Source organism: Pseudophryne corroboree, chromosome 6, assembly GCF_028390025.1.
Source record: "Pseudophryne corroboree isolate aPseCor3 chromosome 6, aPseCor3.hap2, whole genome shotgun sequence".
In the NCBI taxonomy this organism is placed as follows: Eukaryota; Metazoa; Chordata; class Amphibia; order Anura; family Myobatrachidae; genus Pseudophryne; species Pseudophryne corroboree.
In genome coordinates, this window is record NC_086449.1 from 662,317,629 (window position 1) to 662,342,698 (window position 25,070).

At 48.7% G+C, this 25,070-nt stretch overlaps 1 protein-coding gene across 2 annotated transcripts in view; it reads left to right on the forward strand.

The window, feature by feature from the left end:
* The window catches only part of ANKHD1 (ankyrin repeat and KH domain containing 1), a 411,439-nt gene that overhangs the window by 64,802 nt on the left and 321,567 nt on the right, over nucleotides 1-25,070 (forward strand). For both annotated transcript variants that reach the window (XM_063928239.1, XM_063928240.1), the window contains exons 3-4: nucleotides 11,490-11,646; nucleotides 12,352-12,499. In XM_063928239.1, coding sequence (XP_063784309.1) covers nucleotides 11,490-11,646; nucleotides 12,352-12,499 — 305 coding nt within the window. The remainder of the gene's footprint in view (nucleotides 1-11,489; nucleotides 11,647-12,351; nucleotides 12,500-25,070) is intronic.

Sequence of the window (25,070 nt, forward strand, 5' to 3'; positions counted from 1 at the left end):
TTCAGGGCTCTGTTTCTTAGGCTACTGGACACCATTAGCTCCAGAGGGATTGGTACGCAGGTCTCACCCTCACCGTCCGTCCCAGAGCCTCGCCGCCGTCCTCCTCGCAGAGCCGGAAGATAGAAGCCGGGTGAGTATGAGAAGAAAAGAAGACTTCAGAGGCGGCAGAAGACTTCATGATCTTCACTGAGGTAACGCACAGCAGTAAAGCTGTGCGCCATTGCTCCCATACACCTCACACACCGCAGTCACTGTAAGGGTGCAGGGCGCAGGGTGGGGGCGCCCTGGGCAGCAATAAAACCTCTCCATTGGTAAATTAAGTATGTACATGTACAGATGGGCACTGTACATGTATATAACAGAGCCCCCGCCAGTTTTCAGGAATTTTAAGCGTGACAGAAGCGTGCCGCCGAGGGGGCGGGGCTTCTCCCTCAGCACTCACCAGCGCCATTTTTCTCCACAGCACAGCGCTGAGAGGAAGCTCCCCGGACTCTCCCCTGCTTATAAACATTTAGTGTTTTTTTTCCAGGGTCATATAGCGCTGGGGTGTATGCTGGCATACTCTCTCTGTCTCTCCAAAGGGCCTGGTGGGGAAACTATCTTCAGATAAGAGGTTCCCTGTGTGTGTGGTGTCGGTACGCGTGTGTCGACATGTCTGAGGTAGGCTCACCTAGGGAGGAGGGGGGAGCGTATGAATGTGAGGTCTCCGTCGGCGGTGCCGACACCTGACTGGATGGATATGTGGAATGTTTTAAGTGCTAGTGTGAACTTATTGTACAAAAGATTAGACAAAGCTGAAGCTAAGGAACAGTCAGGGAGTGAACCCATGTCTGTTCCTATCTCGCCGGGACATTCAGGAACTCAGAAGCGCCCACTAGCCCAAATAGCAGACACTGATACCGACACGGATTCGGAATCCAGTGTCGACTACGATGATGCAAAGTTACACTCAAAAGTGGCTAAATGTATTCGATATATGATTATTGCAATAAAAGAAGTGTTGCATATCACAGAGGAACCCCCTGTCCCTGACACGAGGGTACACATGTATAAGGGAAAGAAGCCTGAGGTAACTTTTCCCTCCTCACATGAGTTGAACGAATTATGTGAAAAAGCGTGGGAATTTCCAGACAAAAAACTGCAGGTTCCCAAAAGGATTCTTATGGCGTATCCTTTCCCGCCAACGGACAGGATACGGTGGGAATCCTCCCCTAAGGTGGACAAAGCGTTGACACGCTTGTCAAAAAAGATAGCACTGCCATCCCAAGATACGGCTACCCTCAGGGATCCTGCTGACCGCAAGCAGGAGGTTACCTTGAAATCCATTTACACACATTTTGGTACATTACTCAGACCGGCAATTGCGTCGGCCTGGGTTTGTAGCGCTGTAGCATTATGGACAGATTCCTTATCGGCGGAGATTGAGACCCTAGATAAGGATACCATTTTTATTGACCCTAGGCCATATAAAGGATGCTGTCTTATATATGAGAGATGCTCAAAGAGACATTAGTTTACTGGGTTCCAGAATAAACGCTATGTCAATCTCTGCTAGACGAGTCCACTGGACCCGGCAGTGGACAGGTGATGCCGACTCAAAAAGACATATGGAGGTTTTGCCTTACAAGGGTGAGGAATTGTTTGGGGAAGGTCTCTCGGACCTCGTCTCCACAGATTCGGCAGGTAAATCGAATTTTTTGCCTTATGTTCCCTCACAACCTAAGAAAGCGCCACATTATCAAATGCAGTCCTTTCGTTCAAGTAAAAGCAAAAGAGTACGTGGATCGTCCTTTCTTGCCAGAGGTAAGGGCAGAGGTAAAAAGCTGTACAGCTAGTTCCCAGGAACAGAAGTCCTCCCCGGCCTCTGCAAAATCCACCGCATGACGCTGGGGCTTCCCTGAGGGAGTCCGCCCCAGTGGTGGCACGTCTTCGTCTTTTCAGCCACATCTGGGTTCAATCACAGGTGGATCCCTGGGCAATAGAAATTATTTCTCAGGGATACAAGCTGGAATTCGAAGAGGTGCCCCCTCGCCGGTTTTTCAAATCTGCTCTACCGACTTCTCCCCTAGAAATGATTCTAGACACAGACCAGAAAAGGGTTTATCTCCCGATAGAGAGAGCTGAGGAGCTCATGACACTGGTCAGGAACCTATTAAAACCAAAACAGGTGTCAGTGCATCACTGCACTCGAGTCCTGGGAAGGATGGTGGCATCATAAGAGGCCATTCCCTTCGGCAGGTTCCAAGTGGTCCGGATCACATCTTCAGATGCATCGGTTAATCACCCTATCCCCCAGGGCCAGGGTGTCTCTCCTGTGGTGGCTGCAGAGTGCTCACCTTCTCGAGGGCCGCAGATTCGGCATTCAGGACTAGGTCCTGGTGACCATGGATGCAAGCCTCCGAGGGTGGGGAGCAGTCGCACAGGGAAGGAATTTCCAAGGTCTGTGGTCAAGTCAGGAGACTTGCCTTCACATCACCATCCTAGAATTAAGGGCCGTATACAACGCCCTACGTCAAGCGGAGACCCTGCTTCGCGACCAACCGGTTCTGATTCAGTCAGAAGCCACCAGAATTCTTCACTGGACGGAGAATCACGTAAGCGCACTGTCAGCAGTGTTCATCCCGGGAGTGGACAGCTGGGAAGCAGACTTCCTCGGCAGGCACGACCTCCACCCGGGAGAGTGAGGACTTCATCAAGAAGTCTTCACGCAGATTGCAAGTCGGTGGGAACTGCCACAGGTGGACGTGATGGCATCCCGCCTCAACAAAAAGCTACAGAGGTATTGCGCCAGGTCATGAGACCCTCAGGCGATAGCTGGGGACGCACTGGTGTCACCGTGGGTGTTCCAGTCGGTCTATGTATTTCCTCCTCTTCCTCTCATACCCAAGGTGCTGAGAATCCTAAGAAAAAGAGGAGTGAGAACAATACTCATTGTTCCGGATTGGCCAAGAAGGACTTGGTATCCAGATCTGCAAGAAATGCTCACAGAGGACCCGTGGCCTCTGCCTCTAAGACAGGACTTGTTGCAACAGGGGCCCTGTCGGTCCCAAGACATACCGTGGCTGCGTTTGACGGCATGGCGGTTGAACGCCGGATCCTAGCAGAAAAAGGCATTCCGGATGAGGTCATTCCTACGCTGATAAAGGCTAGGAAGGACGTGACGGCTCAACATTATCACCGTATATGGCGAAAATATGTTGCTTGGTGTGAGGCCAGGGATGCCCCTACGGAGGAATTCCAGCTGGGCCGTTTCTTACACTTCCTACAGTCGGGAGTGACTTTGGGCCTAAAATTGGGTTCCATTAAGGTCCAGATTTCGGCCCTATCCATTTTCTTTCAAAGAGAACTGGCTTCTCTACCTGAAGTTCAGATGTTTGTAAAGGGAGTGCTGCATATTCAGCCCCCTTTTGTGCCTCCAGTGGCACCTTGGGATCTTAACGTGGTGTTGAGTTTCCTGAAATCCCACTGGTTTGAACCACTCAAAACGATGGAATTGAAATGTCTCACGTGGAAAGTGGTCATGCTGCTAGCCTTGGCTTCGGCTAGGCGTGTGTCAGAACTAGCGGCTTTTGTCACATAAAAGCCCCTATCTGGTTTTCTATGTGGATAGAGCAGAATTGCGGACCCGCCCACAGTTTCTGCCGAAAGTGATTTCATCCTTTCATATAAACCAACCTATTGTGGTGCCTGTGGCTACTACTGACTTGGAGGATTCCGAGTTACTTGATGTAGCCAGAACGGCTAGGGTCAGGAAAACAGAATCTTTGTTTATCCTGTATGCTTCCAACAAGCTTGGGGCGCCAGCTTCAAAGCCAACTATTGCTCGCTGGATCTGTAATACGATTCAGCAGGCTCATTCTGCGGCTGGATTGCCGCTGCCAAAATCAGTTAAGGCCCATTCCACTAGGAAGGTGGGCTCTTCTTGGGTGGCTGCCCGAGGGGTTTCGGCATTACAGCTGGGCCAAGCGGCTACTTGGTCAGGTTCAAACACTTTTGCAAAGTTCTATAAGTTTGATACCCTGGCTGAGGAGGACCTTGTTGGCTCAATCGGTGCTGCAGAGTCATCCGCACTCTGCCGCCCGTTTGGGAGCTTTCGTATAATCCCCATGGTCCTTACGGAGTCCCCAGCATCCACTAGGACGTTAGAGAAAATAAGACTTTACTTACCGGTAAATCTATTTCTCGTAGTCCGTAGTGGATGCTGGGGGCCCGTCCCAAGTGCGGACTTCTTCTGCAATACTTGTATATAGTTATTGCTGCAATAAGGGTTATGATATAGTTGCATCAGGGTTGTACTGATGCTCTGTTGTTGTTCATACTGTTGACTGGCTCTTCCGGGCACAGTTTCTCTAACTGAGGTCTGGAGGAGGGACATAGAGGGAGGAGCCAGTGCATACCAGAATCTAAATTCTTTCTTAAAGTGCCCATGTCTCCTGAGGAGCCCGTCTATTCCCCATGGTCCTTATGGAGTCCCCAGCATCAACTACGGACTACGAGAAATAGATTTACCGGTAAGTAAAATCTTATTTCTCTGACGTCCTAGTGGATGCTGGGAACTCCGTAAGGACCATGGGGAATAGCTGCTCCGCAGGAGACTGGGCACAAAAGTAAAAGCTTTAGGACTACCTGGTGTGCACTGGCTCCTCCCCCTATGACCCTCCTCCAAGCCTCAGTTAGATTTTTGCGCCCGGCCGAGAAGGGTGCACACTAGGGGCTCTCCTGAGCTTCTTAGTGAAAAGTTTAGTTTTAGGTTTTTTATTTTCAGTGAGACCTGCTGGCAACAGGCTCACTGCATCGAGGGACTAAGGGGAGAAGAAGCGAACTCACCTGCGTGTAGAGTGGATTGGGCTTCTTAGGCTACTGGACACCATTAGCTCCAGAGGGACCGAACACAGGCCCAGCCTCGGAGCTCGGTCCCGGAGCCGCGCCGCCGGCCCCCTTACAGAGCCAGAAGCAAGAAAAGGTCCGGAAAAATCGGTGGCAGAAGACATCAGTCTTCAACAAGGTAGCGCACAGCACTGCAGCTGTGCGCCATTGTTACTCAGGCACACTTCACACTCCGGTCACTGAGGGTGCAGGGCGCTAGGGGGGGGCGCCCTGAGCAGCAATGTAAAACACCTTGGCTGGCATAAATACACCACATATAACCCCCAGGGCTATATGGGTGTATTTTAACCCCTGCCAGATTCCACAGAAAAACGGGAGAAAAGGCCGCCGAGAAGGGGGCGGAGCCTATCTCCTCGGCACACTGGCGCCATTTTCTCTCACAGCTCCGTTGGAGGGAAGCTCCCTGGCTCTCCCCTGCAGTTACTACACTACAGAAAGGGGTTAAAAAAGAGAGGGGGGCACTAATTAGGCGCAGTATAACAATACAGCAGCTATAAGGGGAAAAACACTTATAAGGTTATCCCTGTGTATGTGTGTGTGTGTGTGTGTGTGTGTGTATATATATATATATATATATATATATATATATATAATATATAGCGCTCTGGTGTGTGCTGGCATACTCTCCCTCTGTCTCCCCAAAGGGCTAGTGGGGTCCTGTCCTCTATCAGAGCATTCCCTGTGTGTGTGCTGTGTCGGTACGTTGTGTCGACATGTATGAGGAGGAAAATGAGGTGGAGGCGGAGCAATTGCCTGTAACAGAGATGTCACCCCCTAGGGAGTAGACACCTGAGTGGATGAGCTTATGGAAGGAATATGTGACAGTGTCAGCTCTTTACAAAAGATTGATGACATGAGACGGCCGGCGACTCAGTCTGGGCCTGTCCAGGTGTCTCAAAAGCCATCTGGGGCTCTAAAACGCCCGTTACCGCAGATGGCAGATACAGACGCCGACACGGATACTGACTCCAGTGTCGACGATTAAGAGACGAATGTGACTTCCAGTAGGGCCACACGTTACATGATTGAGGCTATGGAAAATGTTTTTACACATTTCTGATAATACCAGTACCACTAAAAAGGGTATTATGTTGGGTGAGAAAAAACTGCCTGTAGTTTTTCCTGCATCTGAGGAATTAAATGAAGTGTGTGATGATGCGTGGGTTTCCCCCGATAAAAAAGTTATTGGCATCATACCCCTTCCCGCCAGAGGATAGGGCACGTTGGGAAACACCCTTTAGGGTGAATAAATCGCTCACACGCTTGTCTAAACAGGTGGCACTACCGTCCCCGGATACGGCCGCCCTTAAGGAACCTACTGACAGAAAGCAGTAAAATATCCTAAAATGTATATACACTCACACGGGTGTGATACTGCGACCAGCAATCGCCTCAGCCTGGATGTGCAGTGCTGGGGTGGCTTGGTCGGATTCCCTGACTGACAATATTGATACCCTAGATAGGGACAGTATATTACTAACTATAGAGCATTTAAAAGATGCATTTCTATATATGCGTGATGCACAGAGGGATATTTGCCGACTGGCATCAAGAGTAAGTGCGCTGTCCATTTCTGCCAGAAGAAGGTTATGGACAAGACCGTGGTCAGGTGATGCTGATCCCAAAGGGCATATGGAAGTATCGCCTTATAAAAGGGAAGAGTTATTGGGGTAGGTCTAACAGACCTGGTGGCCACGGCAACGGCTGGAAAATCCACATTTTTACCCCAGGTAGCTTCTCAACCTAAGAAGACGCCGTATTATCAGGCGCAGTCCTTTCGGCCCCATAAAGCGGGCAAAAGGCGCCTCATTTCTGCCCCGTGGCAGAGGGAGAGGAAAAAGGCTGCAGCAAACAGCCAATTCCCACAAAAGCCCTCTCCCGCCTCCGCAAAGTCCTCAGCATGACGCTGGTGCTTTACAAGCGGTCTCAGGCACGGTGGGGGCCCGTCTCAAGAAATTCGAGACGTCTTCCCCTCGCCGTTTCATAAAGTCTGCTTTACCAACGTCTCCCTCAGATAGGGAGACAGTATTGCAAGCCATTCACAGGCTGTATTCCCAGCAGGTGATAATCAAGGTACCCCTCCTGCAACAGGGAAAGGGGTACTATTCCACACTATTGGTGGTACCGAAGCCGGACGGCTCGGTGAGACCAATTTTAAATCTAAAATCCTTGAACACTTACATACAAAGGTTCAAATTCAAGATGGAGTCACTCAGAGCAGTGATTGCAAACCTGGAAGAAGGGGACTATATGGTCTCTCTGGACATCAAAGATGCTTACCTACATGTTCCAATTTACCCTTCTCCAAGGGTACCTCAGGTTTGTGGTACAGAACTGTCACTATCAGTTTCAGACGCTGCCGTTTGGATTGTCCACGGCACCTCGGGTCTTTACCAAGGTAATGGCCGAAATGATGATACTCCTTCGAAAGAAGGGAGTTTTAGTTATCCCTTACTTGGACGATCTCCTGATAAGGGCAAGATCCAGGGAACAGTTGGAAGTCGGGGTAGCACTATCTCAGATAGTGCTGCGGTAGCACGGTTGGATTCTCAATATTCCAAAATCGCAGCTGATCCTGATGACACACCTTCTATTCCTAGGGATGATCCTGGACACAGTCCAGAAAAAGGTGTTTTCTCCCGGAGGAGAAAGCCAGGGAGTTATCCGAACTAGTCAGAAACCTCCTAAAACCAGGCCAAGTGTCAGTGCATCAGTGCACAAGGGTCCTGGGAAAAATGGTGGCTTCCTACGAAGCAATTCCATTCGGCAGATTCCACGCAAGAACTTTCCAGTGGGACCTGCTGGACAAATGGTCCGGATCGCATCTTCAGATGCATCAGCGGATGACCCTGTCACCAAAGACAAGGGTGTCTCTCCTGTGGTGGTTGCAGAGTGCTCATCTTCTAGAGGGCCGCAGATTCGGCATTCAGGACTGGGTCCTGGTGACCACGGATGCCAGCCTGCGAGGCTGGAGAGCAGTCACACAGGGAAGAAAATTCTAATGCTTGTGGTCAAGCCTGGAGACATCACTTCACATAAATATTTTGGAGCTAAGGGCCATTTACAATGCCCTAAGCCAAGCAAGACCTCTGCTTCAAGGTCAGCCGGTGCTGATCCAGTCGGACAACATCACGGCAGTCGCCCACGTAAACAGACAGGGCGGCACAAGAAGCAGGAGGGCAATGGCAGAAGCTGCAAGGATTTTTCGCTGGGCGGAAAATCATGTGATAGCACTGTCAGCAGTGTTCATTCCGGGAGTGGACAACTGGGAAGCAGACTTCCTCAGCAGGCACGACCTCCACCCGGGAGAGTGGGGACTTCACCCAGAAGTCTTCCACATGATTGTAAACCATTGGGAAAAACCAAAGGTGGACATGATGATGGCGTCCCGCCTAAACAAAAAATTGGACAGGTATTGCGCCAGGTCAAGGGACCCTCAGGCAATAGCTGTGGACGCTCTGGTAACACCATGGGTGTACCAGTCAGTGTATGTGTTCCCTCCTCTTCCTCTCATACCAAAAGTACTGAGAATTATAAGACGGAGGGGAGTAAGAACTATACTCGTGGCTCCGGATTGGCCAAGAAGGACTTGGTACCCGGAACTTCAAGAGATGCTCACGGAGGACCCGTGGCCTCTACCTCTAAGAAGGGACCTGCTCCAGCAAGGACCCTGTCTATTCCAAGACTTACCGCGGCTGCGTTTGACGGCAGGGCGGTTGAACGCCGGATCCTAAAGGAAAAAGGCATTCCGGATGAAGTCATCCCTATCCTGATCAAGCCAGGAAGGATGTAACCGCAAAGCATTATCACCGCATTTGGCGAAAATATGTTGCGGGGTGCGAGGCCAATAAGGCCCCGATGGAGGAATTTTCAACTAGGTCGATTCCTGCATTTCCTGTAAACAGGAGTGTCTATGGGCCTAAAATTGGGGTCCATTAAGGTTCAAATTTCGGCTCTGTCAATTTTCTTCCAGAAAGAACTAGCTTCAGTTCCTGAAGTTCAGACGTTTGTAAAAGGGGTACTGCATATACAGCCTCCTTTTGTGCCTCCAGTGGCACCTTGGGATCTCAATGTAGTTTTGGGGTTCCTAAAGTCACATTGGTTTGAACCACTTGCATCTGTGGAGTTAAAATATCTCACATGGAAAGTGGTCATGTTGTTGGCCCTGGCCTCGGCCAGGCGCGTGTCAGAATTGGCGGGCTTTATCCTGTACAAGCCCTTATCTGATCTTCCATTCAGACAGGGCGGAATTGAGGACTCGTCCTCAATTTCTCCCTAAGGTGGTTTCAGCGTTTCACTTGAACCAGCCTATTGTGGTACCTGCGGCTACTAGGGACTTGGAGGACTCCAAGTTGCTGGACGTAGTCAGGGCCCTGAAAATATATGTTTCCAGGACGGCTGGAGTCAGAAAATCTCACTCGCTGTTATCCTGTATGCACCCAACAAGCTGGGTGCTCCTGCTTCTAAGCAGACTATTGCTCGTTGGATTTGTAGTACAATTCTGCTTGCACATTCTGTGGCAGGCCTGCCACAGCCAAAATCTGTAAAAGCCCATTCCACAAGGAAGGTGGGCTCATCTTGGGCGGCTGCCCGAGGGGTCTCGGCTTTACAACTTTGCTGAGCAGCTACTTGGTCAGGGGCAAACACGTTTGCTAAATTCTACAAATTTGATACCCTGGCTGAGGAGGACCTGGAGTTCTCTCATTCGGTGCTGCAGAGTCATCCGCACTCTCCCGCCCGTTTGGGAGCTTTGGTATAATCCCCATGGTCCTTACGGAGTTCCCAGCATCCACTAGGACGTCAGAGAAAATAAGAATTTACTTACCGATAATTCTATTTCTCGTAGTCCGTAGTGGATGCTGGGCGCCCATCCCAAGTGCGGATTGTCTGCAATACTTGTACATAGTTATTGTTACAAAAAATCGGGTTATTATTGTTGTGAGCCATCTTTTCAGAGGCTCCTCTGTTATCATGCTGTTAACTGGGTTCAGATCACAGGTTGTACGGTGTGATTGGTGTGGCTGGTATGAGTCTTACCCGGGATTCAAAATCCTTCCTTATTGTGTACGCTCGTCCGGGCACAGTATCCTAACTGAGGCTTGGAGGAGGGTCATAGGGGGAGGAGCCAGTGCACACCAGGTAGTCCTAAAGCTTTTACTTTTGTGCCCAGTCTCCTGCGGAGCCGCTATTCCCCATGGTCCTTACGGAGTTCCCAGCATCCACTACGGACTACGAGAAATAGAATTATCGGTAAGTAAATTCTTATTTTTTCATATTATGTCTGTTTTTAACACCGTTTTATTTTTATATTCAAGAATTTTTTTTATTTTTTTTTGTTTCATGTCATATATAAAGAGAAACTGGTAAAACAGGACAAGATTCTGAGCTGTCTTCCACAGATATTGGAAATCTGCATATCTTCCAAATATATTTTGTGCTTCCCTAAACGTATAAAACAAACCTATTATAGTATACATGGTTAACATTTCTAAGACATTTAACCAGTAATAATGAGTCACGAACACATGCGGGGCAATTCAGTTGTTTCTGTGCATCCAATCTCAGTTTAAAGTGACGGGAGATGAGGTGGTGCTATTTAGACATGTTTCTTTATCACCCAAACAGAATGGGTTTAGCCTAGTAAAGCACCTTAACCCATCTAGTAATGAGCGCAATGTGAAAAGTGCTGTTTGGGTGCCCAGCCTACTTTTCACACATTTCAGCTTGCCAGCTCTGGGTCTGCAAGCTGAAATGCGTCCTCCCACAGCTAATCGCACCCAAACAGAGCAATAACTGAATTGCGCCATCTAGTGGCATTTGCAGGGAAGAATAATTGAATTCCCCCCCCCCCCCACCCAACACACACCTTGGTCTGTTGAATTGGGTACACACTAGGCGGACAAATCGGCCATCTGGCTGGTCCACTGACCTGTCGGGTGATCGTTAAGTGCATTCACACTTACCAGTCGTCGTCCTAATGTGCCTGCCTGGTTGTGCAGTCAGTCGCCAGCGGCCTCTGTAGCAAGTGTATGAGTGGGCGTACAAACAGCACAAATATTTCATCTGTGCTGCAGGGCCGACACAATATGTCTGAATGACCTCATTCACAGACATATCGGAGATACGCACCTATAAATGGACCGTCCAATTGAACGGCTGATATATCGCCCACTGTGTACCCAGCATAATATCTGCCATAGATGTCAGCATTTTGTCAACCCTGCAGTTGCTGGAGGGAGTACAGCACCCCCCCTTTGCTGTTTTTTACTCCCACATAGTAACTGGTGGCAGGTGGGTCCTAACTGAAATATAAATAAAAGAATGGATTCCTTGCTAGGGACTAATACCGTGGGACGTAAAAGGCATAAACTGTATTTCATCATATGTCAAGATGAAGATTGTGGGTTATTTTTAAGCACTTTCTGAGTTTAAAACACAATTTGCCACTTTTCAACTATGCGAGTTGTTTCTGAAATGTAGCGTGTCAATCCTCTCTTGGCTGTGAACCGGTGTATGTATTAATGGAATATTGCAAGGTTTACAACACAAAAACTAATTGTATGGTGCTTTTTTTTGTTTTTGTTGTAATAAACGTATTGAAGGAATTGGAAAATTATCTACTGCCGATGGAAAAGCCTTTGCAGACCCTGAAGTACTTAGAAGACTGACCTCCTCTGTTAGTTGTGCTTTGGATGAAGCCGCTGCTGCACTGACACGGATGCGAGCAGACAATAATTTCCATACAGGACAGGTAGACAAGTACGTATACAATTTATATTCCATATAAAATATATTATAAGCTCTTTCCAATGTATGATTTTCCAAAAAGAATAATCCAATGGTTAATCTTGTAGAGCTAATTTAATGGGCACTGTATACACATTACCTGGGCATAGGGGTCACTTTTCTATTTTTTTTTAAATTTCTTTTATTCCCATGATTTGGGTCTCCGCATGCTATTCTGCCATTGCCATGATTGAATACTGGCTTCTTTGAGATAATTTACATGACATTATAGTTTATGAATGATCTGGAATATCTGAGGACTGATGGTCACATACAAAAGAGCCAAATAAGCAGCGGTCTACAGATGGAAACACCATACAGTAATTGGTATCAATCGAAAATTATCTTTGGACATTTTAAATACATTCAAAAACTTTTGCCTCTTAATTTTATACGTTATAGAAGATTTTAGATCTGCGACAAATTAGCAACTTTGGAGAGGCAGTCCTTTTATTACTGGTTACCTGGATGTTTGAGCCATTTCCATATCTTTGCTGCATCTGGGTGTTGTAAATTTGTCTGCTTTTGGTGAAAATATTCTTGATGTTAAAAGGCTAGATCTCTTGCTTATGTTGTACATATTCAAACACTGATGCATGTTATGTATAACTATTGACAACATATATCTAGATATGGCCAATTAAAATTGGAAATTAAACTATTAAACATTTGTTTCAGTCGGAGTTTGGCCGAAGCTTGTTCAGATGGAGATGTAAATGCCGTCCGTAAGCTGCTTAATGAAGGCAGAAGTGTAAATGAGTACACAGAAGAAGGGGAAAGTCTTCTTTATTTGGCGTGTTCGGCTGGATATTATGAATTGGCACAAGTAAGTAATGAAAAATACAATAACCTCATTTTAGATCCGATAAGCAGCCTCTTGCTGTATATTGTTTTGTTTGTATTTTCAAAGAAAACATTTACACATAGTTGTACAGAAAGTAATTCAATAAAATGCACAAAAGAACTAAAGGGCACCATACACTAGGACCATAATGCCCGATTTCATCCGATTTCGGGCATTCGGCCTGATATATTGGATGAAATCGGGCCTTTTGGAGGCGTTTCCGATCCGATGTGCGTTCCTGTGAGGATCGGATCCTCCAGATTGAATGTGCTTCACATTCAATTTGGTCCGACCCCGCAGGCATGGCTGGGATCACCCAAGATAAATCGTATGTAAAAGGACAGCATACAGTGTATCTTGGGCGATCCTGCCCCCGGGAGGCTGACATGTCGCGTGGTGTATGGGGCCCTTTAAGGTGGGTACATACTAGGTAATGTGCTCCATGAGTGACATCGCCTGGTGTGTCCTCCCCAGGCCGCCCGACAGTGGACGTACACACTGTGCTATATGGCACAGTGACGTAATGCCGTGACAGGGAGTCCAAATCGAGCTGCATGTACGACTGACACCGTGGGTTGTTAACGCCGCACATTGGCCACCGTCGGCTGCATACATGCTGTGCGATTATAGTAAACAATATCGCTAAGCAGGGTTAAAATTGAGCGATATTGTTTACTTTTTTGCTAAGTGTGTATACACCTTTAACTTAAATGGTTACAAAACATTTCTCTAGTGTTGCATACAATACGAGAATGTATATGCATACTTGATTTTCTTAGTGTTTTAAACTTGGATTTCTTACATCATATATTTGTAGATGTTTATTTATTGTAATACGTATGTAAGTGTGTATGTATGTGTGTATATATATATATATATATATATATATATATATATATATATATATATATATATATATATATATATATATATATATATATATATATATATTATAAGGATGTCAAAAGTAAAAATGTAATGTATGTTGTTTAAGTACAAAAACTTCTTGCATCTTCACAGTAGGGGGAAAGTATCTAACTGAGAACTTTAGATGTTTTATTAATGGATAATTTATACCCCTTTTAGACCGCCATCAATAACCTGGGTTATTGCACGTGATTGCTAGGCAACCCTGCTTGCGGCGCAGTCTGAAAGGGGAAAGTTTATAAAACGCTGCAACCCGGCTCACGTTGCAGTGTGAGCTGCAAACCTGGGTAGATGAGAACTGGCCCCCGTTCACTGAACAGGAAGAGGCGGTGCTTGGAGATGGTATAAAATACATTGAAAAGACCAGATCCAACATAAAATGCATTGAAAAAGCCATATCCTCATAAAATTCATTGAAAAAGCCAGATCCAACATAGTACGTGTCAGCTTCTCTGTGTCACTCCAGTCCCCTTCCATGTCATTCCAGTCCATAGATGCAGCACAGCACTTAGGTAGAGAGTGAAGCAAGAATGTGTTGTGTGGTGGGATGAAGGATAAACACGATGGTAGTCACTCAGGAAACAGTAAAGAAGGAAAAGCTTGAAAGAAAGAAAACCGGGTTGGAAAAAAACAGGTTTTTATTCTTCAGGGTCCACAGTTGATCCACAGGATTGACATGGGGTGTAGATTGTTGGATAAGGAGTGGGCACCAAATGGTTAAGCTTTTGAGCTCCCAGAATGCTCCAGTCCAACCTCCCCTATAACCCAGCCTCCTGGCCAAGGGAAGTTAGTTTTTTTGTTTGGTGCTGCAGAAGCCGGAGCACATGTAAAACGGTGAGACTGTTTTTACAGTCCCAAGTTTTTTGTTTTTTTTATTTGTTTTTTTTATTAACTTTGTTATTTTATATACCCTTTTTTAGAGTGTGCTGCGCTATGTGGCTTAGACGTATTGAGGCAACCGCTCCAACAACTTCCCGCCGGTACTGCGACATCAGTAACTGAGCTGATGATTTCGGCAGGCACCAGTGGGGGCTAGCTAGCAGGCCCACGCTGATGAACCTAGCCTGTGGCCGGGGCATGGGTAGAAGGGTAAGTAGTGTTTGTTTACGCAGCCTGGCTGTCTCGGGTTGGAGGCTATCGGACAGCGATGACACAGAGCGTTCTCCTCGGGTGTTCCTCCCTCTAGACCACCAGGGATCACAGGGTCTGGGGATAAATTTGGAGGCCACAGAAGCCTGGGATGGACGTCAGCAGTGGGGAGTAAGGCCCTCCCCTGGTTGCCCCTCCCCCTGGCGAATTAGCTATTGTTTCTCTAACGTCCTAGTGGATGCTGGGGACTCCGAAAGGACCATGGGGAATAGCGGCTCCGCAGGAGACTGGGCACAAAGTAAAAGCTTTAGGACTAGCTGGTGTGCACTGGCTCCTCCCCCTATGACCCTCCTCCAAGCCTCAGTTAAGATTTTGTGCCCGAACGAGAAGGGTGCAATCTAGGTGGCTCTCCTGAGCTGCTTAGAGTAAAAGTTTAAATAGGTTTTTTATTTTCAGTGAGACCTGCTGGCAACAGGCTCACTGCATCGAGGGACTAAGGGGAGAAGAAGCGAACTCACCTGCGTGCAGAGTGGATTGGGCTTCTTAGGCTACTGGACATTAGCTCCAGAGGGACGATCACAGGCCCAGCCATGGATGGGTCCCGGAGCCGCGCCGCCGGCCCCCTTACAGATGCTGAAGCAAGAAGAGGTCCATAAATCGGCGGCAGAAGACTTTCCTGTCTTCATAAGGTAGCGCACAGCACTGCAGCTGTGCGCCATTGCTCTCAGCACACTTCACACTTCGGTCACTGAGGGTGCAGGGCGCTGGGGGGGGGCGCCCTGGGAAGCAATGAATTTACCTTATTTGGCAAAAAAATACATCACATATAGCTCCTGGGCTATATGGATGTATTTAACCCCTGCCAGTTTTCCAGAAAAAAGCGGGAGAAGAGCCCGCCGTGAAGGGGGCGGGGCCTATCTCCTCAGCACACAGCGCCATTTTTCCCACACAGCTCCGCTGGTAGGAAGGCTCCCAGAATCTCCCCTGCATCCTGCAACTACAGAAACAGGGTAAAAAAGAGAGGGGGGCACTTATTTGGCAAAATAACAGATATAAGCAGCTATAAGGGATAGACACTTATTGTAAGGTTGTCCCTATACATATATAGCGCTCTGGTGTGTGCTGGCAAACTCTCCCTCTGTCTCCCCAAGGGGTTAAGTGGGTCCTGTCCTCTATCAGAGCATTCCCTGTGTGTGTGCTGGGTGTCGGTACGTGTGTGTCGACATGTATGAGGAGGAAAATGATGTGGAGGCGGAGCAATTGCCTATAATGGTGATGTCACCCCCTAGGGAGTCGACACCTGAATGGATGGCCGTAATTAAGGAATTACGTGACAGTGTCGGCACGTTACAGAAAACTGTTGACGACATGAGACAGCCGGCAGCTCAGTTAGTGCCTGTCCAGGCGTCTCAAACACCGTCGGGGGCTATTAAACGCCCGTTACCTCAGTGGGTCGACACGGACCCAGACACAGACACTGACTCCAGTGTCGACGGTGAAGAAACAAACGTATTTCTCTAACGTCCTAGTGGATGCTGGGGACTCCGTCAGGACCATGGGGATTAGCGGCTCCGCAGGAGACGGGGCACAAAAATAAAGCTTTAGGATCAGGTGGCGTGCACTGGCTCCTCCCCCTATGACCCTCCTCCAAGCCCCAGTTAGGTTTTTGTGCCCGTCCGAGCAGGGTGCAATCTAGGTGGCTCTCCTAAAGAGCTGCTTAGAAAAAGTTTTTAGGTTTTTTATTTTCAGTGAGTCCTGCTGGCAACAGGCTCACTGCATCGAGGGACTTAGGGGAGAGAAGTGAACTCACCTGCGTGCAGGATGGATTGGCTTCTTAGGCTACTGGACACCATTGGCTCCAGAGGGAGTCGGAACACAGGTCTCACCCTGGGGTTCGTCCCGGAGCCGCGCCGCCGACCCCCCTTGCAGATGCCGAAGATGGAAGAGGTCCAGAAGCAGGCGGCAGAAGACTTTTCAGTCTTCCTGAGGTAGCGCACAGCACTGCAGCTGTGCGCCATTGTTGTCAGCACACTTCACACAGCGGTCACGGAGGGTGCAGGGCGCGGGGGGGGGGCGCCCTGGGCAGCAATGTATAATACCTTGTTTATGGCTAAAAATACATCACATATAGCCCTTGAGGCTATATGGATGTATTTAACCCCTGCCAGATCTCACAATCTCCGGAGAAGAGCCCGCCGAAATAGGGGGCGGGGCTTATTCTCCTCAGCACACAGCGCCATTTTCCTGCTCAGCTCCGCTGTGAGGAAGGCTCCCAGGACTCTCCCCTGCACTGCACTACAGAAACAGGGTAAAACAGAGAGGGGGGGCACTTTTTTTGGCGATATTACTATATTTAAGCTGCTATAAGGATACAACACTTATATAGGGTTGTTCCCATATATATTATAGCGCTTGGGTGTGTGCTGGCAAACTCTCCCTCTGTCTCCCCAAAGGGCTAGTGGGGTCCTGTCTTCAATAGAGCATTCCCTGTGTGTCTGCTGTGTGTCGGTACGTGTGTTGACATGTATGAGGACGATGTTGGTGTGGAGGCAGAGCAATTGCCGATAATGGTGATGTCACCCCCTAGGGAGTCGACACCGGAATGGATGGCTTTGTTTATGGAATTACGTGATAATGTCAGCACATTACAAAAATCAGTTGACGACATGAGACGGCCGTCAAACCAGTTAGTACCTGCCCAGGCGTCTCAGACACCGTCAGGGGCTGTAAAACGCCCTTTACCTCAGTCGGTCGATACAGACCCAGACACGGACACTGAATCTAGTGTCGACGGTGAAGAAACAAACGTATTTTCCAATAGGGCCACACGTTATATGATCACGGCAATGAAGGAGGCTTTGCATATCTCTGATACTACAAGTACCACGAAAAGGGGTATTATGTGGGGGGTGAAAAAACTACCTGTAGTTTTTCCTGAATCAGAGGAATTGAATGATGTATGTGATGAAGCGTGGGTTAACCCAGATAGAAAAGGGCTAATTTCAAAAAAGTTATTGGCATTATACCCTTTCCCGCCAGAGGTTAGGGCGCGCTGGGAAACACCCCCTAAGGTGGATAAGGCGCTCACACGCTTATCAAAACAAGTGGCGTTACCGTCTCCTGATACGGCCGCCCTCAAGGATCCAGCTGATAGGAGGCTGGAAACTACCCTAAAAAGTATATACACACATACTGGTGTTATACTGCGACCGGCCATCGCCTCAGCCTGGATGTGCAGTGCTGGGGAGGTCTGGTCGGATTCCCTGACTGAAAATATTGATACCCTGGATAGGGACAGTATTTTACAGACTTTAGAGCAATTAAAGGATGCTTTTCTTTATATGCGAGATGCTCAGAGGGATATTTGCACTCTGGCATCGAGAGTAAGTGCGATGTCCATATCTGCCAGAAGAAGTTTATGGACACGACAGTGGTCAGGTGATGCGGATTCCAAACGGCATATGGAAGTATTGCCGTATAAAGGGGAGGAATTATTTGGCGTCGGTCTATCGGATCTGGTGGCCACGGCAACGGCCGGGAAATCCACCTTTTTACCTCAGACCCCCTCCCAACAGAAAAAGACACCGTCTTTTCAGCCGCAGTCCTTTCGGTCCTATAAGAACAAGCGGGCAAAAGGACAGTCATATCTGCCCCGAGGCAGAGGAAAGGGTAAGAGAGGGCAGCAAGCAGCTCCTTCCCAGGAACAGAAGCCCTCCGCGGGTTCTGCAAAGCCCTCAGCATGACGCTGGGGCTTTACAAGCGGACTCAGAAACGGTGGGGGGTCGACTCAAGAATTTCAGCGCGCAGTGGGCTTGCTCACAGGTGGACCCCTGGATCCTGCAGATAATATCTCAGGGTTACAGGTTGGAATTCGAGAAGTCTCCCCCTCGCCGGTTCCTAAAGTCTGCTCTGCCAACGTCTCCCTCAGACAGGGCGACGGTATTGGAAGCCATTCACAAGCTGTATTCTCAGCAGGTGATAGTCAAGGTACCCCTCCTACAACAGGGAAAGGGGTATTATTCCACACTATTTGTGGTACCGAAGCCGGACGGCTCGGTAAGACCTATTCTAAATCTGAAATCTTTGAACCTGTACATACAAAAATTCAAGTTCAAGATGGAGTCACTCAGAGCAGTGATAGCGAATCTGGAAGAAGGGGACTTTATGGTGTCCCTGGACATCAAGGATGCTTACCTGCATGTCCCAATTTGCCCTTCACATCAAGGGTACCTCAGGTTCGTGGTGCAAAACTGTCATTATCAGTTTCAGACGCTGCCGTTTGGATTGTCCACGGCACCTCGGGTCTTTACCAAGGTAATGACCGAAATGATGTTTCTTCTACGAAGAAAAGGCGTATTAATTATCCCTTACTTGGACGATCTCCTGATAAGGGCAAGGTCCAGGGAACAGCTGGGGGACGTAGTAGCACTAACCCAAATAGTGCTGCAACAGCACGGGTGGATTCTGAATTTTCCAAAATCTCAATTGACCCCGACGACACGTCTGCTATTCCTGGGAATGATTCTGGACACGGTTCAGAAAAAGGTGTTTCTTCCGGAGGAGAAAGCCAAGGAGTTATCCGAACTTGTCAGGAACCTCCTAAAACCAGGGAAAGTGTCTGTGCATCAGTGCACAAGGGTCCTGGGAAAGATGGTGGCTTCTTACGAAGCGATTCCATTCGGCAGATTCTACGCACAAACTTTTCAGTGGGATCTGCTGGACAAATGGTCCGGATCGCATCTGCAGATGCATCAGCGGATAACCTTGTCGGCACGGACAAGGGTGTCTCTTCTGTGGTGGTTGCAGAGTGCTCATCTGTTAGAGGGCCGCAGATTCGGCATACAGGACTGGGTCCTGGTGACCACGGATGCCAGTCTGAGAGGCTGGGGAGCAGTCACACAGGGAAGAAACTTCCAGGGAGTATGGTCAAACCTGGAGATGTCTCTTCACATAAATATACTGGAGCTAAGAGCGGTTACAATGCTCTAAGCCTGGCAGAACCCCTGCTTCAGGGTCAGCCGGTGTTGATCCAGTCGGACAACATCACGGCAGTCGCCCACGTAAACAGACAGGGCGGCACAAGAAGCAGGAGAGCAATGGCAGAAGCTGCAAGGATTCTTCGCTGGGCGGAAGATCATGTGATAGCACTGTCAGCAGTGTTCATTCCGGGAGTGGACAACTGGGAAGCAGACTTCCTCAGCAGACACGATCTACACCCGGGAGAGTGGGGACTTCATCCAGAAGTCTTCCACATGATTGTGAACCGTTGGGAAAAACCAAAGGTGGACATGATGGCGTCTCGCCTCAACAAAAAACTGGACAGGTATTGCGCCAGGTCAAGAGACCCTCAGGCAATAGCTGTGGATGCTCTGGTAACGCCGTGGGTGTTCCAGTCAGTGTATGTGTTTCCTCCTCTGCCTCTCATACCAAAAGTACTGAGAATTATACGGCAAAGGGGAGTAAGAACGATACTCGTGGCTCCGGATTGGCCAAGAAGAACTTGGTACCCGGAACTTCAGGAGATGCTCACGGAAGATCCGTGGCCTCTACCTCTAAGACGGGACCTGCTTCAGCTGGGACCGTGTCTATTCCAAGACTTACCGCGGCTGCGTTTTGACGGCATGGCGGTTGAACGCCGAATTCTAAGGGAAAAAGGCATTCCGGAAGAGGTCATTCCTACACTGGTAAAAGCCAGGAAGGAGGTGACTGCACAACATTATCACCGCATTTGGAGAAAATATGTTGCGTGGTGTGAGGCCAGGAAGGCCCCCACGGAGGAATTTCAATTGGGTCGATTCCTACATTTCCTGCAAACAGGATTGTCTATGGGCCTCAAGTTGGGGTCCATTAAGGTTCAAATTTCGGCCCTGTCGATTTTCTTCCAGAAAGAATTGGCTTCAGTTCCTGAAGTCCAGACTTTTGTAAAAGGAGTACTACATATACAGCACCCGGTTGTGCCCCCAGTGGCTCCGTGGGACCTTAATGTAGTTTTGGATTTTCTCAAATCCCATTGGTTTGAGCCACTCAAATCGGCGGATTTGAAATATCTTACATGGAAAGTAACCATGCTACTGGCCCTGGCTTCAGCCAGGAGAGTGTCAGAATTGGCGGCTTTATCGTATAAAAGCCCATATCTGATTTTCCATTCGGACAGGGCAGAACTGCGGACGCGTCCTCATTTTCTGCCTAAGGTGGTGTCAGCGTTTCACCTGAACCAGCCTATTGTGGTGCCTGCGGCTACTAGCGATTTGGAGGATTCCAAGTTGCTGGACGTTGTCAGGGCATTGAAAAAGGACGGCTGGAGTCAGAAAATCTGACTCGCTGTTTATACTGTATGCACCCAACAAGCTGGGTGCTCCTGCTTCTAAGCAGACGATTGCTCGTTGGATCTGTAGGACAATTCAACTTGCACATTCTGTGGCAGGCCTGCCACAGCCTAAATCTGTCAAGGCCCATTCCACAAGGAAGGTGGGCTCATCCTGGGCGGCTGCCCGAGGGGTCTCGGCATTACAACTCTGCCGAGCAGCTACGTGGTCGGGGGAGAACACGTTTGTAAAATTCTACAAATTTGATACCCTGGCTAAAGAGGACCTGGAGTTCTCTCATTCGGTGCTGCAGAGTCATCCGCACTCTCCCGCCCGTTTGGGAGCTTTGGTATAATCCCCATGGTCCTGACGGAGTCCCCAGCATCCACTAGGACGTTAGAGAAAATAAGATTTTACTTACCGATAAATCTATTTCTCGTAGTCCGTAGTGGATGCTGGGCGCCCATCCCAAGTGCGGATTGTCTGCAATACTTGTACATAGTTATTGTTACAAAAAAATCGGGTTGTTATTGTTGTGAGCCGTCTGTTCAGAGGCTCCTACGTTGTCATACTGTTAACTGGGTTCAGATCACAAGTTGTACGGTGTGATTGGTGTGGCTGGTATGAGTCTTACCCGGGATTCAAAATCCTTCCTTATTGTGTACGCTCGTCCGGGCACAGTATCCTAACTGAGGCTTGGAGGAGGGTCATAGGGGGAGGAGCCAGTGCACACCACCTGATCCTAAAGCTTTATTTTTGTGCCCTGTCTCCTGCGGAGCCGCTAATCCCCATGGTCCTGACGGAGTCCCCAGCATCCACTACGGACTACGAGAAATAGATTTATCGGTAAGTAAAATCTTATTTTTCCAGTAGGGCCACACGTTACATGATCACGGCAATGAAGGAGGTTTTGCACTTCTCTGATACTGCAAGTACCACAAAAAGGGGTATTATGTGGGGTGTGAAAAAACTACCCGTAGTTTTTCCTGAATCAGATTAATTGAATGAAGTGTGTGATGAAGCGTGGGTTACCCCCGACAAAAAACTGCTAATTTCTAAAAAATTATTGGCACTATATCCCTTCCCACCAGAGGTTAGGGCTCGTTGGGAAACACCCCCTAGGGTGGATAAGGCGCTCACACGCTTATCAAAACAAGTGGCGTTACCGTCTCCAGAAACGGCCGCCCTTAAGGAGCCAGCAGATAGGAGGCTGGAAAATATCCTTAAAAGTATATACACTCATACTGGTGTTATACTGCGACCAGCAATCGCCTCAGCCTGGATGTGCAGTGCTGGGGTGGCTTGGTCGGATTCCCTGACTGAAAATATTGATACCCTGGACAGGGACAATATGTTATTGACTATAGAGCATTTAAAGGATGCATTCCTATATATGCGAGATGCACAGAGAGACATTTGCACTCTGGCATCAAGAGTAAGTGCGATGTCCATTTCTGCCAGAAGAGGATTATGGACGCGACAGTGGTCAGGGGATGCGGATTCCAAACGGCATATGGAAGTATTGCCGTATAAAGGGGAGGAGTTATTTGGGGGCGGTCTATCGGACCTGGTGGCCACGGCAACGGCTGGGAAATCCACCTTTTTACCCCAAGTCACCTCGCAGCAGAAAAAGATACCGTCTTTTCAGGCTCAGTCCTTTCGTCCCCATAAGGGCAAGCGGGCAAAAGGCCACTCATATCTGCCCCGGGGCAGAGGAAGGGGAAAAAGACTGCAACAGACAGCTTCTTCCCACGAACAGAAGCCCTCCCCCGCTTCTGCCAAGTCCTCAGCATGACGCTGGGGCCTTACAAGCGGACTCAGGCACGGTGGGTGCCCGTCTCAAGAATTTCAGCGCGCAGTGGGCTCACTCGCAAGTGGACCCCTGGATCCTGCAGGTAGTATCTCAGGGGTACAAATTGGAATTCGAGACGTCTCCCCCTCGCCGGTTCCTGAAGTCTGCTTTACCAACGTCTACCCCCGACAGGGAGGCGGTATTGGAAGCCATTCACAAGCTGTATTCCCAGCAAGTGATAATCAAGGTACCCCTCCTACAACAGGGAAAGGGGTATTACTCCACGCTGTTTGTGGTACCGAAGCCGGACGGCTCGGTGAGACCCATTTTAAATCTGAAAGCCTTGAACACTTACATAAAAAGGTTCAAGTTCAAGATGGAGTCACTCAGAGCAGTGATAGCGAACCTGGAAGAAGGGGACTACATGGTGTCTCTGGACATCAAGGATGCTTACCTCCATGTCCCAATTTGCCCTTCTCACCAAGGGTACCTCAGGTTTGTGGTACAGAACTGTCACTATCAGTTTCAGACGCTGCCGTTTGGATTGTCCACGGCACCCCGGGTCTTTACCAAGGTAATGGCCGAAATGATGATTCTTCTTCGAAGAAAAGGCGTCTTAATTATCCCTTACTTGGACGATCTCCTGATAAGGGCACGGTCCAGAGAACAGTTAGAGGTCGGAGTAGCACTATCTCAAATAGTACTACGACAGCACGGATGGATTCTAAATATTCCAAAATCGCAGCTGATTCCGACGACACGTCTGCTGTTCCTAGGGATGATTCTGGACACAGTACAGAAAAAGGTGTTTCTCCCGGAAGAGAAAGCCAGGGAGTTATCCGACCTAGTCAGGAAACTCCTAAAACCAGGCCAGGTGTCAGTGCATCAGTGCACAAGGGTCCTGGGAAAGATGGTGGCTTCTTACGAAGCGATTCCATTCGGCAGATTCCACGCAAGAACTTTTCAGTTGGATCTGCTAGACAAATGGTCCGGATCGCATCTTCAAATGCATCAGCGGATAACCCTGTCTCCAAGGACAAGGGTGTCTCTCCTGTGGTGGTTACAGAGTGCTCATCTCCTAGAGGGCCGCAGATTCGGCATTCAGGATTGGGTCCTGGTGACCACGGATGCCAGCCTGAGAGGCTGGGGAGCAGTCACACAGGGGAAAAATTTCCAGGGCTTGTGGCCAAGCATGGAAACGTCACTTCACATAAATATCCTGGAACTAAGGGCCATTTACAATGCCCTAAGTCAGGCAAGGCCTCTGCTTCAGGGTCAGCCAGTATTGATCCAGTCGGACAACATCACGGCAGTCGCCCACGTAAACAGACAGGGCGGCACAAGAAGCAGGAGGGCAATGACGGAAGTGGCAAGGATTCTTCGCTGGGCGGAAAATCATGTGATAGCACTGTCAGCAGTGTTCATTCCGGGAGTGGACAACTGGGAAGCAGACTTCCTCAGCAGACACGATCTTCACCCGGGGGAGTGGGGACTTCACCCAGAAGTCTTCCACATGATTGTAAACCGTTGGGAAAAACCAAAGGTGGACATGATGGCGTCTCGCCTCAACAAAAAACTGGACAGATATTGCTCCAGGTCAAGGGACCCTCAGGCAATAGCTGTGGACGCTCTGGTAACACCGTGGGTGTACCGGTCAGTGTATGTGTTCCCTCCTCTTCCTCTCATACCAAAAGTACTGAGAATCATAAGAAGGAGAGGAGTAAAGACTATACTCGTGGCTCCGGATTGGCCAAGAAGGACTTGGTACCCGGAAATTCAAGAGATGCTCACGGAAGACCCGTGGCCTCTAAGAAAGGACCTGCTCCAGCAGGGACCATGTCTGTTCCAAGACTTACCGCGGCTGCGTTTGACGGCATGGCGGTTGAACGCTGGATCCTGAAGGAAAAAGGCATTCCGGATGAAGTCATCCCTACCCTGATCAAAGCCAGGAAGGATGTAACCGTACAACATTATCACCGTATTTGGCGTAAATATGTTGCGTGGTGCGAGGCCAGGAAGGCCCCTACGGAGGAATTTCAACTGGGTCGATTCCTGCATTTCCTGCAAACAGGACTGTCTATGGGCCTCAAATTAGGGTCCATTAAGGTTCAAATTTCGGCCCTGTCGATATTCTTCCAAAAAGAACTAGCTTCTGTTCCTGAAGTTCAGACGTTTGTCAAGGGAGTACTGCATATACAGCCTCCTTTTGTGCCTCCAGTGGCACCTTGGGATCTCAATGTAGTGTTGGGATTCCTAAAATCACATTGGTTTGAACCACTCACCACTGTGGACTTGAAATATCTCACATGGAAAGTGGTAATGCTGTTAGCCCTGGCTTCAGCCAGGCGTGTATCAGAATTGGCGGCTTTATCCTATAAAAGCCCTTACCTAATTTTTCATACGGACAGGGCAGAATTGAGGACTCGTCCTCAATTTCTCC